Below are 18625 nucleotides of genomic sequence, written 5' to 3'. Positions count from 1 at the left end.
TTGGATGGAGTAGGGAAAACGATATTTTCTCATAATCGCTGCATACACTGTCAGACTTCTTGCAATAACTTCTTCTCAACAAATAGCTCTGTGAACAATAGAGTTAATGAAGGGCATTTCCTATGCATTGTGTACCATGTCTTTACTCTTACACTTGCAAAGAAAACAACCTCAACACCTGGGGCCTTGTGACTTCCCCTTTACCCTCCAGCTTCCCTTATTCCTACCATACCTCGATGGCCCCAGTTCCGTGTTCTGTACCTAAATACCACCTCAGCAAGTGCTGCTTTTGGACCAACAGATAAACTTGCAGAGAAGTGTGATTTCAAAGTTGCATCCCATCAGATTGTTCCTTTAAAAGATTCACCAACACTGGTTTTAGAAGTTGCCTGGCATAGAAGCTGTAAGAATTCCAACAGTCATTCAGAACCATAGAATGATAGGATTGTTTGGGTTGGAAGGGACCAGGGGTTCCAACCTCCCTGCGATGGGCAGGGACACGTCCCACTAGATCAGCCTGCCCTCAAACAGCTTGTAAATTCATCTTTGTGTTATGCTAAATACAGTGAACTTCAAAGAGCCTTTTGAAACAGGTCATGTTGCAAGACAGCCAACTAAGTTTTGCTAGGCCCTTCCCTCAAATACAACTGAACTGTTCCAGCTGATCACCATTAAAGGTGATCAGTGAAGTAGAAACTGCAGATGTTTGGGGTACTGTCAGCATATCCAAGTTGTTGACAATTCACAGTTCTCAAAATCCACATGTCTCCACAGGAATGCTCTCTAATGCCCTAAACCACCCTAACACTGTGACCTCAAACACATTTGGAAGTGAAAAATCATTTATCAAAAGGATTTATGCTTGAACAATTTGGCTCAATTTATAATCCCAGGCTGTTTACCCTGCATAAAACAGGAACTACCCTCACCTTGTTTAAACAGTGGCACTGTTGAAACAGACAAACTTAAGGGAGTTAACATTCCAGTCTTGAATTACAAGCTCAATTTTATACACGTGATGACGATTCAATCTCAAAATGGCGAGCACTTTAAAACATGTTCTGCTGGAGGTGGACTACTGCCAAAAGGTCTAATCAAAGAAGTTCCTCTTGATTAGAACTACAGATAACAAGATGTTTGTGATTTGAGCAAGCAAAGAATTTCATTAACAGAGGAGAAGCACTGAAGAAATGCTGAATACAAAACCAAAGAAGAGTGAAACAGAAGCTCCATTTAGTTGGAACCCTGGCAGCCGGAGAAGATATTATTCAGATATGGGGAGGTTTGATGGAGAGTGAGCAACCTCAACTTTATTTAAGTTACAAAACAGCCAAAAGAAGTTCTAGCGCAGATGGAGAAGCAAAGGGGGGAGAACTACTTAGATGGCAGGCAGTGTAACCTCAATGCTAGCAAAACTGTGAGGAAGGAAAAAAAAAATCATATACTATGCTAAAGACCTGGACAGAGATACATATCCATTCTTTCTCTTCTCCCTTCCCTACTACCCAAAACCCAGAGTATTGCAGCACTACACGATAAAAATACCAGATACTACGTGATTTAATCTTTGAGCCATTTCCCCTAACCACTTTGTGATGAAACACACATAAGATTAAGAGCGTGACCAAAATGCAATCGTGCAGGAAAAGGCGCAGTTTGATGCCGGGTATGACCTCTAGAGAAAGGAGATCGTGATACATTAATAGATGCAAGAGTTTATTGAAAATGAAGCCTTGAAACCACTTTATGCCCTCATTAGCATTCCCTACCAGCAGCAAACAGAAGGTGGAATTTTCAAAAGACTATGAGGTGACCTGATTGATGCATACATTAAACTGGCATGCTTGTCAACAACACCATTTTTCTTTCTTTCCTGATTTATCTCATATTTCAGGCAGGAGAATAAGCTTCATTTGACCCTGAAACAAGTTCAAAGCTGGCTGTACGCTGCATGTCTCTGCAACGGAGTAGGAACTTCTCCAAAGCAACACATAAACATATGTTCTCTAACCCTGGAAGTTGCAAACCCAAGAGGCAAGATGGCTCAGTGACCCATTTTGAACAGAGGCAAAGAATGCTGAGGGCTGTAACATAGCAGGAAGAGCACCCACTGTCAGCTCTGGCCTCAGGCTACTTCCAGATGCAAAAGGAGCTGCACCTTTGCACCAAGCCTAGATACCATAAAGAGCCTGAGACTCAGTGCTGCTGCCTCACACAGTAACAAAACCATGTCATCAGCGCACTTCCTCCATGAGGAAGCACACCCTGCTTCCCGATGACTTCTTTTCCAGAACATCATCCTGATCCGCGAAAGGAAAACACACAGTTTGGCACACCACACTCAAGAGAGGAGCAAACCCTGCGATGCACCACTGAGAAGTAACCAGAGTCCACACACCACCACCTACTAATGAAAATTGGAAGGCTACTGAAAGGCTATGACAGATAAAAGAAATTGCATCAAGCTAATGGGTCTCAAGGTTTTCTGCATTCAAATGGCATTCAGGAAAAAAAGCACATCACAAAACAGCATAATCACCCCCATCATTACATAAAACTTTTCTGGCTACCCTTTCTGCATTCCTGCTTTCCACTCTTATCAGCCACAATAGAAAGTAGATAAAATTTGGTCTTCAGCATCATAGATACAACATAGCAACACATTTACAAGTTTTCTCTTTAATCCAACCCTTTACACAGTCTCTTTACCTGTTCCTGGGATCAGATGAAGATAGTCTTTCTATCATGGGATATATTTAAATGCTTTTGCGTAAAATTAATGCATTACAGGCATCATCCTTGAGTCATCTGAGAATTTTCCTTTAACTACCTTGTTTCCTGCTTTTCTGATTTGCATTGGACCTAGTTTTCTTTCCTGTAGATAACTATCTGCTCCGTAGATTTTCCAAGGTGTCTCCAGATGCAATCACAGGCAACAACAACAAACCCTCACCAGACAAGACGGGATCATGCTGTCCTCTTACTCACAGATTAGGATGTAGACTGCTGATCCATAAGCAGGAATGGCCATTATTTCAAGCACTCTGACTGGACCTGATATATGTGGCTTTGCCCTTTAGGAACTGTGGCTAGCAAAAGAGAGGCCGATTCTAAAATTTTCAAATTGGAGCATCATTTACCTTAACCTTAGAAACATCACATTGCATAAGGGAATTTTAAGCAGTTACATAAAGTCAGACTGATTTAGAGCAATGGTTGCCAACCTGCGAGCAATGTGCTGCCCACGCCACTTTCCAGCAAAGCTCATGGACAAGGAAATTCAAATCTATAATGCGAGCAGTCAGAGGGGAAGGTCAGATGCTGCCCACTGCATGCTCTGTACTCTATTCACATGGCAGAGGAGGCTGAGGAACCATCATCAAGTTCCAGCCCTAGGCAGAGACCCTGCTTTAACCAAACTTGACAAACAATGACTTCCTTCTTACCTCCCTCTCCCTATTAAGAAGGGTTTTTAAAGCTCTTAAATGCCCAAGCTCAGTTGTCATTCTCTTAATAACCCCTGAAGTGTTTATCTTAGGGATGTCATATCTACTTACTCTTCCCTTTCCTGCTTGTTCTTGCAAACATTTAACTTTCTTCCACGTGATCAGAATACATCTTGTAGAGCTCTCAGGAGCTGCATGGCATTTAAGTTTAATTAATAAATTAATGCAAAGCAGTCACATCTTCCACACTAGGGCTACAAATGCTTCATTTATCAAATAAAACTTCAGCACTAGTGATCATAAAATAGAATCATTGAATTGCCAGGATGGAAAAGACCTCTTGGATCATTGAGTCCAACCATTCCTATCTGCCACTAAAACCATGTCCCTGAGCACCTCATGAATCACTTACAGGAAAGCTGTGTTACTACATTTGAAAGACAGCAGTGGCTGCTAAGCCACATACGTTATTGTTTAGCTATATAGATTAATGGGGGGGGGGAAGGCAGACAACAAAAGGTGGGGGAACCCTCTCCAAAGCAGATGTTTCCAAGCAATTTTAAACCTAAGAGACAAGACGTAAGACAACACTTGAAGGAGCAGCTGGGGACAGTGAATAAATACAGACGTTTAAATGTGACTAATTACATACACACGCTGGAATCCTCAAAGGAAGATGAGGGAGCCAGGCTTCCAGCTCACACTGGCTTTTAACGGGAGTTCAGTGGCCTGTTCCTTCAAGCATGCTGGAAGTCAGATGTCATCTTGCTAAATACAGAACACTGCTTCTAAATGTTGCCTCTGGTAGCTTAACCACAGCAAAGCCTATGGCTTCCTACAAACCCATCTGCAGGAGTCCTCCTCTTTATTTACGAACGCATGTAACTGCTGAATCCAGCCTATGATGCTCTGCAAGATGAGAGAAAGTTTTCTGCATCAGCCTGAAGTCTTAAAGTCTCTGGGGACCCACCTTTCTGTGCTAAACACAAATGCGTTGTACAGCACCTGCTCTAATGATGGAGGGGAAAGGTTTACAAACCATTTAGGGCTCCTTTCTGAGTTCTTCTGTTGTGAAGAAGTAAGGATATCTGTATATGGACAGTGGCAGCCCATAAAAAAAAGTTACAGAGAAGTACATGACAAAGCTTTTCAGATGTATTCATGGAATATGGGCACACACACTCCCTTCATGTCTTCATTCAAACACTTCAACCTTTCACGGCTGCAGAAGAGCATCTTTCCCTAGTTCCTGCTGCTCATTTTCCTTCCTCTGCGTTAGTGAAAAAGAACAGTGCAGTTTCTAAGGTGCACAGGATTTAGACCTGATTCAGCTTAAAAAACATGTAGGGAAAAAAATAAAAATATACCATTGTCAGGAGCCATGTGACAGCAAAAAGGGGTGGGTAGGGACACAAGTAGAAGGAAGCATGGAAGAGTCTTGACCACTTCTTTCCATGGCATTAATGTCTCAAAACATTCATAAAATTATATATAGATTTCTGGCAGGTGACATCACTTGACAATCAAGAGATGGCTTCACTTTACAACCAACAGAAGGTGAGGACAGACACTGGTAGCCACAACAAACAGCAGCAGACTGTGTAGAGGACCAAGAAGGCTGCAGTTGTAAAAAGCGAGGAGGAAAACAATATGAGATCTTCTGTGAGTGAAGGACAGGAAGGGAGAAGCCAGAATCTACTAAATAAGACTTACTTTTTCTTAACATTCAACTCACTATGTGGCACAGTATTAGTTAGTACAAGTGCAGTTACATGAAGGTACCACACCACAAAGTCCATAGGTGATGTCCGTTATCTGAGAAGCACCTGGTCACAGGTGTGTGCTCAGCAATCTGTAGGTCTGCTCTCTCTGTATGATGTGAACACACAAACAAGAGCCTGCATCTCAAATCCTGTAACAGGAACATGAGACATTTATGCAGAACGAGCTGACAACCATGTCCAAGCCAGTCAGAGGACCATCCGAGTTTGCAGCAGTTCCACAGATGGAGCCTACAAGTAGCAGAGTTCACAGAAGGAACATGCAAAATTGAGAGCTGCGGTTCTTAGAAGATGACAGCAGGAGCTACCAGGGGACACAAGAAGTCAGAGTATGGTGCTTGCATCTGTACTGTCAGTGTAACTTTTAAATCCACTAATGCTTCTCCTTATAATCTCTTTTTGCAGAGATTCGGTCTGGGAGATTGTGCTGTAGCAGCTGGCAGAGACTAGAGCCTCTGAAGGGCTCTGATGAAGCCCATCAGCTTAGTGGTCTAGGGCTAAATGAAGTATTGAATGCTTCCTAAAGAGAAGCAATTAGGTAACAGTTTTTAAACTGATTTTTTTTTTTTTTGTCTCTCTCTGCAGAGGTTAAGGAAGCTCACATCCTTTCTGCATTTTAAAATAATCTACCACTTAATTTTCAATAGATCAGCACTTAACAATTTTAATTTGCTCTTTCATTCAGATGAATTTCCCCCCCAAGCCGTTCAGCAGACTGACAGTGAGCTCTACAGGGCAGCTGCTTCCCAGGCTTTCTGGAATGCAGAGGTGGTAGCAATACACACAGGCTCAGAGGGCATGCTGGTGAATACCTATGGGTAAGCTCATAAGAAAACTGATCTTTATTTATTTCCTGCATAGGTAAAAAAGTTTCCTAATTAGAGCTAGTCTTTATTCAGCCTGCATATCTGTCTGAAAACAAGAACTATTCTGGGGCTTAAAAAACCCATGCTTTTCTAAGGTATTTTTAAATAGCTGCCCAGTGGCAGTAGCCTTTTTTCTCCTTGCAGACCTGAATTGTTTAACCGGTTGTATCTAGGAGGCCATTTGCAGGGTAATGTTTATCTTTGCAGCTACGAGCTCCATTAAAAAATATGTATATTTTTTTAAAAAAGAAGTCAAGGAAGTTCACAAGACAAGCATTAGATTAATCAGAACAGTCTGCTTTAAGATGAAGTAATTCTATGTTCTTGCTCACAGTTTTACAGCCTTGTCTCACTTGCTCACTGTACCAAATTCAAGAGCTGTCCACAAGAAAATTCATTACCCTTTACAAAACTCAATCAGAAGTTGCATTCCCCTAATACACCCAGCCTCTGCTTTTCATTCATGAACTACCTATAACAAAGGTTCTGCTTCTCCTTCCTTTGCTGCACTTCCCACTGGCAAACTCCAGCTACACAGACATTTAGTTGAGATTTACCCAATTACTGTACTCTCTTCTTACATACCTAAGCGCTACAACCAAACTACAAATAAACCTGAAAAAGATTTCAGATCATGTGGAAAAACATCAAGAGCTGCAGTTTGCTGTGTACCTTCCTAAAACAAGCAGTGTAGCACGAAGAAAATGCTGAACTACATTCTGAAATGCCTTCCCCCATCCCATGTAATCATTCCCCTTTCTTCATCATTCCCCTTCTCTTTCTCACTTGTAAGATACATTGCCATGAAAACCTGTACCAATGGAACTGCATACTCTAGGAACATTTTTATTTCCCAGTTCTGTTCTCTAAACTGCTAAGGTCTACACTTACCACTCAAACAATAAATATGGAAACTAGCCAGAGCTAGACAGAATGTGCCAATCAGCTACAGAAGAGAAGATGGCTTCAGCAGTCAAAAGCTTGCTGGGGCTCCAACTTTAAAGTTTTGTTTCTAAGAGCCAAGAGCTGGATATAAATCACGATAAACCTGGCACATTATGAATCAGCGGTTAAAACCTCAGGATTTTTCTATCCATTTCAGCTAATACATTGCATTTACTGAACAAGACCTCGCAAATCACAGTTACAGAATGCTTCACAGGCAAATCAAAGTATTTTCTCGGTGTTGTAGAAAGTGATGAAATAGTCTTCAAGTGGAGGTCATATAGGCAAAAATTTGAATAAAGACTTAAAAGCTGTCTGGTCAAATGAATAGAAAGGTAGAAAAACAGGCTGCAAGCTGCTAAACTGTTAAAGTTTTTATTGCCTTTTTTATTTTCATGAAGCAAGAAGCTGCATGTGATACATGGTAAGAAGGACCTTCTTAGACACCTATTTCTAGCACTTTGGGAATTTCATTGAAAAAAACATTGGTACTATAACGTTACCAGTTCTCATTTAAATGAAGACAAAACTTTTAGAAGAAAGCTGGCTGTGGCACAATATACCCTCTCAGAACAAATAAAAGCAAGGCAAACACTTCTGAAGGCCCCTTCAGCATACAATCTAACTATTTAAAAGAGATCATGGTGAGAGTGGAAGGATGTTCCAGTTAATCTATGTTTACAGAGTTCCAGACATCACAGAGTCTTAATCCGCAGTTCATGTTTGAAGGATATGGGCAGAGGCCTTTGGAGCTGTAACACACCAATAAGGAGTGCACTAAGCACTTCCAGAAAGGCCAAAGCAACAAAACAAAATCTGAAACTCAGGACAGGTGTGCTCCTTTCAAGCACCTTTTAGGCTGGACATCAGAAAAAAAATTTTCATGGAAAGGGTCATTGGGCACTGGAACAGGCTGCCCAGGGAGGTGATTGAGTCACCTTCCTGTGTTTAAAAGACAGTGGATGAGGAGTTGAGGGGCATGGTTTAGTGGTTGATAGGAATGGTTGGACTTGATAATCCTGTGGGTCTTTTCCAACCTAGTGATTCTGTGAAGTCAGCACAGTATCCTCCAGGCCCGCTCTGACAAATAGTTCAAGCCTAGTGATAAGCCTATTGCTCTGTGTGTCCCATACACATACACCCTCTCTCAGAGTATGGTCAGGTAGAAGGACAAACTGTCTTTTCCCACTGTTTCCCTTTTCCTACAGAGCCTTAGGACCTATAGCAATACAAATAACAAATGATGCCAGTCTAGGACTTGGTAGATACAGGTTTGAACACTGATTTCTCAGAATGTGTGTGATCATCCTCAGATTCAAATTGCAGAATAGAAAATGACACAATGAGTCTCCTCAAGTAGCAGTTAAAGGAAGGCTGTGCCCTGCAGATGGTGCACAGCTATACTGACACAAACTTCTGCTCTAAAAGAGGTGCAGCTGCGTTCCATTGGCTGTGCCCTGGCTAGTAAGTTCACTAGAACTCAAACCCTACACAACAACTTGCGCCAGACTATCGCTCTTATTCACTCCCTCACCACAGGAGAGTTTGGAGAGAAAGATTTCAATTACACCTACTCACAGAGCTCTGGTAGGGCCTGGGTGTCAAATACTGGTCTGAAAAATAGGGCTGGTTAGAACTTTCCTAGCAGAGGATTTTTTATATTGACACAATTGCAAATAGCTAGACACATATGATGACAGCTCTTCTGCCAGGTGAAGAATAATACAAAGCAGATTCCTGAGAGAAGCCCATCAGCTCTGGCCACTGTCCCTGAAGCAGCTACCTGAAAAGCTTTGGTGCGGTTAGACAGCAACAGCCTTCCAGACTGCTCAGAAGAAGACAAAACCTTGACTCCTATCTGAGTCCTGCAGCTTCTACTTTTAATTTAAGTGAGATTGGATGGCTGATTCTGAGGCTGCTTTAGTAACTGATGGCAGACTTTTGTTTGTCAAGTCAGCTCTGTAACACTCTGTCAACACACAAGTTGTGCTACAAATTTGCTTAGCTACTAAGTTCCTTAATGCAACTCAGAAGGACATTAATATTATCCTTTGATGTCTTTTAAGTATTTATGCCATGACTAAATCGGATAAGGGATTTATTCCCTTTTAAGACTATTAGTAAGTAAATTATGTAGATTATGTGGAGAGAAGGAGAAAAGAAAATAAAAAAAAATCACAATCTACCAATTCATAGGGTTATCATTTATTAAGAACATTCAATGTCCAATTAATGTTTTGATTCCTCCAATTATTTTTAAATATAGTATTGCACACTATCTGTAATTACTGTGTTTCTCATAATTCTGCAGTTACATTTCCTCGCCTACCGTGTTGCAAGCTTATGGCAGACGACACCGGTGTCTGTAATGACTTCACTCAGTCTCAGCTCAAGGTGGACCTTCCCCTGAAACACACCAGAAAGACCATACGAAAAATTAGTTTCATGCATAGCCAGCCATACCATTCCAACTTCAAACAAAGCAAGTCAGTTAATGCAAGTAATTCCATGACTATTTAAAGACTAAGTAACAGCTGTAGAGTTATTTCTCTTGCCAGAGAAACCAGATTAGTAGTTATTTCACTAAATTTCAGTGCATAATTCCCACTGTTATCCTATCTCTGTATGCTTAACTAATTGAGCGATATGGACTGTCTGTGGTCTGATATAAAAACATTGTATTGGAGCATTATCTATACTTAGCATTTTAAATACGAAGCAAAGATCTGCAACATAATCATTGAGAAGACATGACAGCAGTGTGTTATAAATGAATACCCACGTTTTAAACATTTGATAAATAAAAATCATTAAATAATATAAACCATGAGACAAGGATCAGTAATACTAAATTGAGCAACTAAAAAAAGGTTCAATCGTTTTGATAGCATGCACATCACCTATTATTTCAGTCACCAACTCCTTACCATCGCATTAATTTTATTATTACTTGGACCAAAATGTTATGCTTAAATATGCTAAAGAAAAAAAGGCAATAATTTATGTCAACATTATTCCTCCTATTGACTCAGTCTTTCAAAATATGACCATCCACTCCCACTGGCAATAACTGAGCAGCACTTTTACAGTGTATATACAGTACATGCAAAACACATTTTGTTATTGACCTACTTCAACACGTCAGCATTGCCCAATCATCATCTGCAAATCATCATGGCCAAAATTCAGTCTTTCATCTTCATAACCACCTCCCCTCTGCCCTTTTCACCAATGGACCCTAAAATCCACCCTTCTACTTAGTCAGAGTTCTAATGTGAGTGCCATCCTCAACTTAGACCTACCTCAACTCACGCGAAGTCTGTTGCCACCCCTTTTGTACATCTCCCAGATTTCACCTTTCCTCTTTTCGCACATGACCAGAACTCTTGCCAGACTGAACTGTCAGTCTTCTGACTGGTTACAACAACCTCCTGCTCTAGGAGGATGTCTACCTTGCGTAACAGAGGACAGTACAGACCAAACCCTGGCCTCAAGTTGTACCCACGCTGCTAAGATCTACTTCCTCTGCAGCAGATCTGTCTGGATGAAAGCTGCTGAAAGCAGTCCAATGCAGAGCAGGTAGTGCAGTAACAATAAAGTAGCATGGACACAAAAGTTCAGTTCAAGCTCATTCCCTGGTCCTCTTACACTTCATAGAATAAAAAACCACCAGTCACTGTCTGAATACGTGCCCTGAAGAAGCCTATGAGAGATTGTTTCTGTCCCCTGCCTTTAACACCCCCTTTGCTCTACCATTTTACCTGCATTATCTCTAACGTACACTTCATGTTTTCCTGCATTTCACACTGTTCAAACCTCTATCATCTACTTATACCTTCCATATTCTGAGTCAGTAGCAGTTTTTCCTGTCCAAGGGCTGGGACACAGGCCCTTCAAGTATGTATGTCAGATGATACTGCTGTTCATTCAGAAATCAAGAAAGAAGATCCCTCCAAGCTGTGCAAAATCCTATGTTGCACAGGCATCACAGCACCTCACTGGCATTTTCAAAAAGGAAGGGCCCAAAGATATGTTGGAGTTTAAAAAGACAGTTCCTACCTCTTGTCTTTTGCATAGCTTTAAACAAAATAATAAAAAAACCCAACAATGCAATTTGGCTGTCAGACTCCTGATTCTTCACGTCCATTTCAGCAAGACAGAATTCTCCACCCTGTCAGCATACTCAAATGTCAAAATGTCTTTTTCTTCTGAACTGAAGTCTGTCCTCATGAATAAGGAAAGGATTTCTTTGCACAAATGCATAAAGCTACTTCTAGAACCATCTCTAAGATTCAGTGCCACTACACTGCTCATCACATCCATGTGTAACAAGGGCTAAGCACAGAACAACCAGCTGAGAACTCTGGGCCAACTAGCACAGTTTTCTGGTTTTAGTTTTACTGTATTTTCCCTTACCCTTAGCTGCTCTCTTTTCCATTGATCATATTTTATCACATGAGATATGTCACAAGTCTCTAGAGAACAAATTTACATTATGAACCTGTAGAAACACTACTGCCACCTTCACTGATATCCTGCATATTACCTTTACTAGAGAAATTAAATTCTTCAATGCTTGTATTAGTGTTAAAAGACAGGAAACAGCGGCTTAGGAAATCTAGAGAAAATATCCCTTTGTAGAAAAATACCAAAAAGGTAAGGAAGTTTTTATTGAAATATTTCTGCTGATCTTAAGCAAAGTTGAGCCTGACTTTTCTCAGGAAATAAACAACGTTCCAGTACTTTTAGGTGAGCCTGGATGCAAACCTATTTACAGCGCAGATTTGTTCCATTTTACACAGACTATGATGGAAGCTCCCTAATTTAGAAATTAAGCAGCAAAAACCTTTTTAAGTCAGCAGTACTTCACACATCTTCCCAGCTACATTAAGTAGAAAACTAAAGTGCTGCTTCCTTTGGGCCGAGAGCCTTTTTATCTGCTAGCTCTCATTTTTCTCTTCTGAAGACTTTGAAAATTGTTCAGCTGCTCAAAAAGTGACTCAAAGCCTCAGACAGTAAAACAGAGGTCATGGGGTCACTGGCACTGACAGCCCTACAACTATTCCCAGAACACCTCCTTGCTTCCAGTTAAAAACTTAAATGCATAAATACATTAAAATAAAGCTACAGTAACATACTTGCAAGCTTAATTCACAGGAAATAACTCCTACATAAACAGAATGCTTTTTCCCAGATCAATTATACCATTAGGCAAAACGTAAGGATTCATCTGAATAAATTTACTCCTGAGCAAAGCCATTAGTTGGTTTAGAAAACACCGGATAACACATTTTTTCAAAGGGACAATGGAAAACTACACATTTATCAGGATCATAAAATGAACAGTTAACCTAACTAACAGAAGGTCAATCAATCACCTCTACTGGATCAATATACCACAGAAACATGGAATTGCCAATATCTATATTTACTGAGAATTTATACCAAATTCTTATGATCAGAAGAACTACTGTGATAGTAACAAGAGCCTCTAAATGTGCTAAGTGCACACAGTTACTGACAGCATTTACAAGCAGGGAAGATCAGATAACGCAGCATGATAGGACGTGTGGTGTGGCTTGATCCTGCTCAGACAGAATCCCTGTTGCAAAGCCAAGGACTGAGCCTAGGCTCAGCTGAAGGATACGGAGCAGCTCAGTCCCAGGCCTGTCCCCCGCCCATAAAGCCCTTTTCCTTCAACACAAATTCAGAGAAGCTGCTGGAGGCTTGGGTTTGACAACTTTGAAGTAGAGTACATTAATTACTAAAAACATTTATATTAAGAAAATACTTCAGGATGTTCCTAGAAGCAGCTCTGCTCATTAGCATATCCTTCGCACTTGGAAGGGTAAGACTTTTTCAAGGAACAAGCTGAAGGAATGCCAACTCAACTGCTGAACGCTTCCTTTTTCACAAACTCTGGCTGATATGGATGGGTGGGTTCATAGGTCAGACGTCCTGCCTAATCCCATGCAACACCTCATAATGGAGCCAGCCAACTTCCATTTCTTCAGTTCTTGATTAAAGAAGCCATCAATAGATTGTATTTTTTGGTAGGGAAGTAGACGGTATTCCAAAGGAAATCAGGAACAAACAAAACTTTTAAAGGGCCTTTACAAGGAAAAAAAATGTTTCCCCTGCTTGTTAAATATGCCCTTACCGAAAAAAAAGAAATAGAATCAAGTTCCATTCTTACTAACATTCTCATAATGCTAACAGTTATCGGGGACACACAGAGTTAACTGAAAAATAAACTGAAAATCATCATAACCTTGCAAAGAAAAGAAAAATTAGAACTAAAGTCCCATTTTTACAGTTTCAGGAAAAGCTATCTACAACCACCTCATTTCTTCTTGGAATGCAGCTGTGAGTTACCATGGACTAAAATACCAGAAGACAGTTGTAAAGCAATCAGAAGTATACAAACACAGTTTACCTGTACCATGTTTCCAGCAGCTGCAAATTTGTGGTTTAATATAAACACAGAAGGAGAAAACACATGACCATATAACTGTATCCTAAGGTTATTCACATGACAAAGTTCCACCATCCTGGCACGAAGCACTTTTAGCATCTTGAACAAGTGGTGGGCCTTAGTTAGAGGCAGCGTTTGCAAAGTCACCAGGACACCACTGGAAGCCTTTTCCAAGTTCAGTTACGTGCACACATTTTGGCCTAGAATCCAACACACACCATGTGATCCAGCAATTGAATATCAATTCAGATACAACATCTGCTCTAACTCAAAACATATGTTATCTCGTTTCTCAGGGGAAGTGTTACGAACAAACATTGACAAACACTAGGAACTTCTGTGCTTTAAGGCTCTAGTAAATGCACAAATGAATCTGCCTAAATTCAAAAGATGAGAGCCAAATCTACCCAAATCTCTCAAATCATATCTTTAAGGAAGTATCAACCATATCTCCATTCTTTCTACACTGTGAAACAGTTTTTAGAACTCTTTCCTTTTTTAAAAACAAAGGAAAAGAACAAGTCTTCACTGTTAAATGAAAATTATAAAATATACACTCTGCTTGCTTAAATATTAAGTTTCAAGTCAATACAGAGCACACATAGTGTTATAAGTCTTTCTTCTGCAAAAGAAGAATAGTCGATATTACAAAAGCCCCTAAAAAAGGTGTTTGTCTACTATTGAACCTGCTGGACAACAGGTTTGTGATTACCTACCATTCTACTTCTCACTAGCCTAACCCTACTTCGCTGAAGACTTTCTCCTCCAAGATGGGAGTGTGTCTGCATGGAAGTTTTCCAACTATTTGTCTCATACAGGGACCCTCACTCCAGTGTAGCTCCCCAATCTATCAGGTCTGCAGCTCAGATCAAGCCTGCTTTTTGCTCAGGAATGTGGAAGGAGACTGGGACCCACCTTCAGCTTTCACTTTTCTGTCTGCTGGTACAGAGAGACCGCAGACAGTCTCATCCCAGCTCCTGGGAACTAAGAATGGAAGAGACATTAACAGGGACAAGTTGTAGGAAAGGACTAGGCTAAGCCACCAACATGACTCGTGCCAGCTCCTTATTATTTTGGAATCTCTAATTTAGGATTGTGATAGCCCTGGTGTGTTGGTTTACTTTCCCTTGCTGCAATTTGTCTGGAGAAAGGGGCTCTGGAAGAGTGCTGCACATAGATCATTCCAAACATGGGGTAATCTGTGTCATTGCTTTCTCTGACTCCACAAATTTTATTTCAGGATATAGCAAGTGTCATTAGGCACATCTTGTCTACTTTGAAAACCTCTTCGGCAACTTTGAGATGTCACTTTCCGGCACTGTTAAGGCAACTTTGAGATGTCACTTTCCGGCACTGTTAAAGTTTAAAAGCAAACAATAAAACTGATCCAAACTCTAAGAGCTCACTAAATGCTGTCCATGAGAGTGGGAAAGACCAAGGGTGCAGCTACTGCTTTAAGTAAATTCAGCCCTACAGCATTATCAGCAGCCCCACATAATGTCACAGCCTAATGGCAGGCTTGAGAGCGTAAGGAAGAGCGTGTGTGCTGCCTGCATTTGTTGCTGTAACAGCTGCTTCTTCCTTTAGGAGAGGGCAGCAGGCGGCTGGGAAAGGTTTAAGGATCATGCTCCAGATCACAGCCTGCCTACTGGACGACACTGCAGCACACAAGAATCTAGAACAAAATCCAGTTTACCACTGACAAAAGTGCAACAGCTCCAAGGAACACTGCATGGATTCATAAATGCTACATAAAGCAGAACTGACGTCTGCTGGGTCGCCGTATGTGCAAGCACGTGAAGAGTTCATCAGTAACTGGAAAACATCTTCATTTAGGCTGAACATTAGGAAAAAAAATTTCACGAAAAGGGTCATTGGGCACTGGAACAGGCTGCCCAGGGAGGTGGTTGAGTCACCTTCCCTGGAGGTGTTTAAGGCACGGGTGGACGAGGTGCTGGGGGGCATGGTTTAGTGTTTGATAGGAATGGTTGGACTTGATGATCTGGTGGATCTCTTCCAACCTGGTGATTCTATGATTCTATGAAATGGCACACTGTCAACCTTCCTGTTTCTCTAAAGGAAGAATACATCCATATAGTCAAAATCCTTATAATTAGTCATGTTTTCCTCTCTTACTTCGACGCAATTCAAAGTGTAGATATTGTAAATGAAAGCCACCCGGTTTTCATTTCCCTAGATAAACTATGTTCTGCAGATACAGAATCCAGGTATGTTATTTTGAAGTAATGTAAAGTTATTCAGCAGTAGGTGCTCCCTACCACATGCCATTTTACTGACTTTATGAAACGAACAGACAAAACCGGATAGACTGTCTTACCCCTTTATTCTGATAAGTCTGAATACAATGCACTTACGAATAGGGAGCACTCAGGGAGGAAGTCTTACCACAAAGCAGGATCTGGGGGACTAGTCTTTTCGTTTATCACAAACACTATTTACCATTGTTGATGCATGATTCAGTTCTCTGAAATGATATTGTTGGTAGGCATTTAGCCTTGAGAATCTTCCCATCCTATTAAAACAGAGATTTCATCTCTTTTCAAAACAACTCGAAGAGAGAAATCTAAAAGTCACTGTTCATAAAATAGAGGGCAACACCCATTTATTTCCTGTGTGTGGTGGAGAGCTGATACCAAACCTGGAAACAGCTGCTTCTTTTTACAATTTGCATATACCCATGCTTACAAAAGGTTACACAAAATGCATCAGAGACTCATCTTTATGTTAGAAGCATTTAAATACCTACACAAAAATAGCTGATGCCACTATCAGACAGTAGGCATGCAATTAATAGAGTAGGTAATTTTGTCAACCATGAGAGCTAAACAGCCCTATACAGTTACTACTAAAGACAATTTGCTCAACCTAGTTCATCTTCAACCCGATAATCTTAATAAAAGCAACAGTTATCATCAGATCCATTCCAGTTCAATATGGTTTGCTCTGCATATATAAAAAAGCACTTACTTATACAGAACAAAAAGTGGGCAAATACGGGAGACAATGTGGCAGCATCCATAATATTATAAACGTAGAGTGAAAGAAAATACCAGAGTAACACATTTCCAGCTTCCTCTGCAAAACTGGGATAAACTTCTCTGTCACGCAGAAATGAATGGAGCAGAGCTAATTCAAAGGCTTGTGGTGAAACATTGGCTCTGCTGAAGTCATGGCAAAACTCCCATCCTGGCAAGGCTAGGAATTCATTCATGACTTCTGACACTTGGGACACAGATTCTGCATTGAATGGGAAGGTGCTGACAAAGGAGGAGAGGTTTTCTGAGAAGGGCAGAGTGCCCTAGATACATTCTTCTAGCTAAGACACAGGAAGCATTTCAAAGTAATGACTTCCAGCACAACAAAAAGATTTTAAAGTTACTCTCCAAACATACCTGTAAGTAATTTTTTCAACTAATGATGGATAGTCCACCACCTGACACTCATATCAGTCCATACTCAAGAACAGGCATGTTTAATCAACAATAGTCAAAGACCTGTTAAGGCCAAATGCTCATGTGGAGGAAGAAGGAGAAAAGGTTTTTGGTGTCTGAAGAAAGTACTTTTTAGCATCAGTAAATCTTTGGCAAAAAGCTTTGAGTACATAAGGATAAAATGTGAGACAATTTGCTTCCTCAGTGTTGGTTATCTGCCCTTTACATGCTTTTATTTTTTTCCCCTCTAAAGTTGATAGCCAAAAAGATACGTTTCAGACACATCAAAGTTCTTATGAGGAAGAAGGGGAAATGAGCAATTTTGAAGTTTTTATATCAGATTTTTCCACCCCCAAGAGTGACTTTCATATCAGACCTTGACCATGACTGGCTTTGGAAGAGCATTCTGTCATTTAATACTGAGAACTCAGCTGTAAGAGAACATGACCATTTCACATTTGTCAATGCTGTGGAGGAAGTATCTCAAAGCACACTTGAAAAAAGGGAACTTTTAAAGCAAGAGCCTGCACAGGAAAACATGTCAGAATGATCTAACTCTCCTTGCATTTCTCCCCCGCTCTGGCATATGCGGACTACCTGGTTTGGAGTATGCTGCTTTATTTTGATATTAATCGGAATGTCTCTGGATTTTTAACTGCCTCACTGATTACACGCATACAAAGGGTATTCAGGTTGCAATGCTCAAACTTCGCAAAACAGACTTGAACGATGAACAGGCCTGAAGTTACTGTGAAAAAAAAAAAAGTGAAAGGGAAAACTACTCAAAAACAGGAAAGGCCTTTTAAAGATCGCATGTGCACTTTGGTTTAAATTCCACTGAGAACACATGGACCACTGAAAGCATCTGTCATCTACAGCCTCAGGCAAATATCTGAATCAGTTACTGTTGGGTAAACTTCTGCATGGGAAGGAAAGGCAAACATTAATGGTTCAAGAGAGATGTACACACAATAGAATGGCAATTTGTGCCTCCCGTTCTCAAAAAGCAAGAGAATGAGAATACAGCATGTCCTGACAGACAAATAACTAGCAGAAGAGAAATGCATCCCACAGAACGCGTGCAACATCATGTTCTTACTGACTTCAAACAGCTTCAAAGTTGCTAGTCCTCTCCACCAGAGTTTGCCTGATTATTCATAGTCTATTTCAATGCAAAAGTTCAACTGTTTTCAGTAATGGCTCAATTCCTGTTATACTTCCCGTTGAAATATCTGAGCACTTGTGCTATCAGACATCAGGTATTTAGCTCTGGGCATGGCAACATCACACAAAGGAGAAAGAAGGCTCCATCAGAAGCTGGGAAATGAATTCCTTCAACCAAATCTGCACAAACCCACCTAGCAACAGCTTCATACTTTCAGAAAAAGTTTTCCAGTCTGAAAGTTAAGCCATGAATTATGCATTTAACAGCTGCTGTCAAGTTTTATTCTGCACTCTGTGTAACAAATTGTTATGTTTCAGTACATTTTAAAAGGAAATATTTAGAAATCATGTCATTTCATATTTGTGAGTCAAACGTAAATACAATTGATCTGTTACATCAATTTAGAGCTGTTAGATTGTTCTGTTAAAGCGAGACCAGAAGAGGGCTAGTAGGATGATCAGAGGGCTGGAACACCTCCCATATAACGACAGGCTG

The 18625-nt window shown here is 40.6% G+C and overlaps 1 protein-coding gene across 3 annotated transcripts in view; it reads right to left on the bottom strand.

The window, feature by feature from the left end:
- RASA3 (RAS p21 protein activator 3) overlaps window positions 1-18625 on the bottom strand; it is a 270506-nt gene that overhangs the window by 47289 nt on the left and 204592 nt on the right. For all 3 annotated transcript variants that reach the window (XM_069877484.1, XM_069877475.1, XM_069877491.1), the window contains one exon: window positions 9368-9444. In XM_069877484.1, the coding sequence (XP_069733585.1) occupies window positions 9368-9444 (77 nt within the window). The remainder of the gene's footprint in view (window positions 1-9367; window positions 9445-18625) is intronic.

The sequence above is a fragment of the Phaenicophaeus curvirostris genome, chromosome 1 (genome assembly GCF_032191515.1).
Source record: "Phaenicophaeus curvirostris isolate KB17595 chromosome 1, BPBGC_Pcur_1.0, whole genome shotgun sequence".
NCBI lineage: Eukaryota > Metazoa > Chordata > Aves > Cuculiformes > Cuculidae > Phaenicophaeus > Phaenicophaeus curvirostris.
The sequence above is the reverse complement of the archived record's forward strand: the minus strand, read 5'-3'. Positions and strand labels throughout refer to the sequence as shown.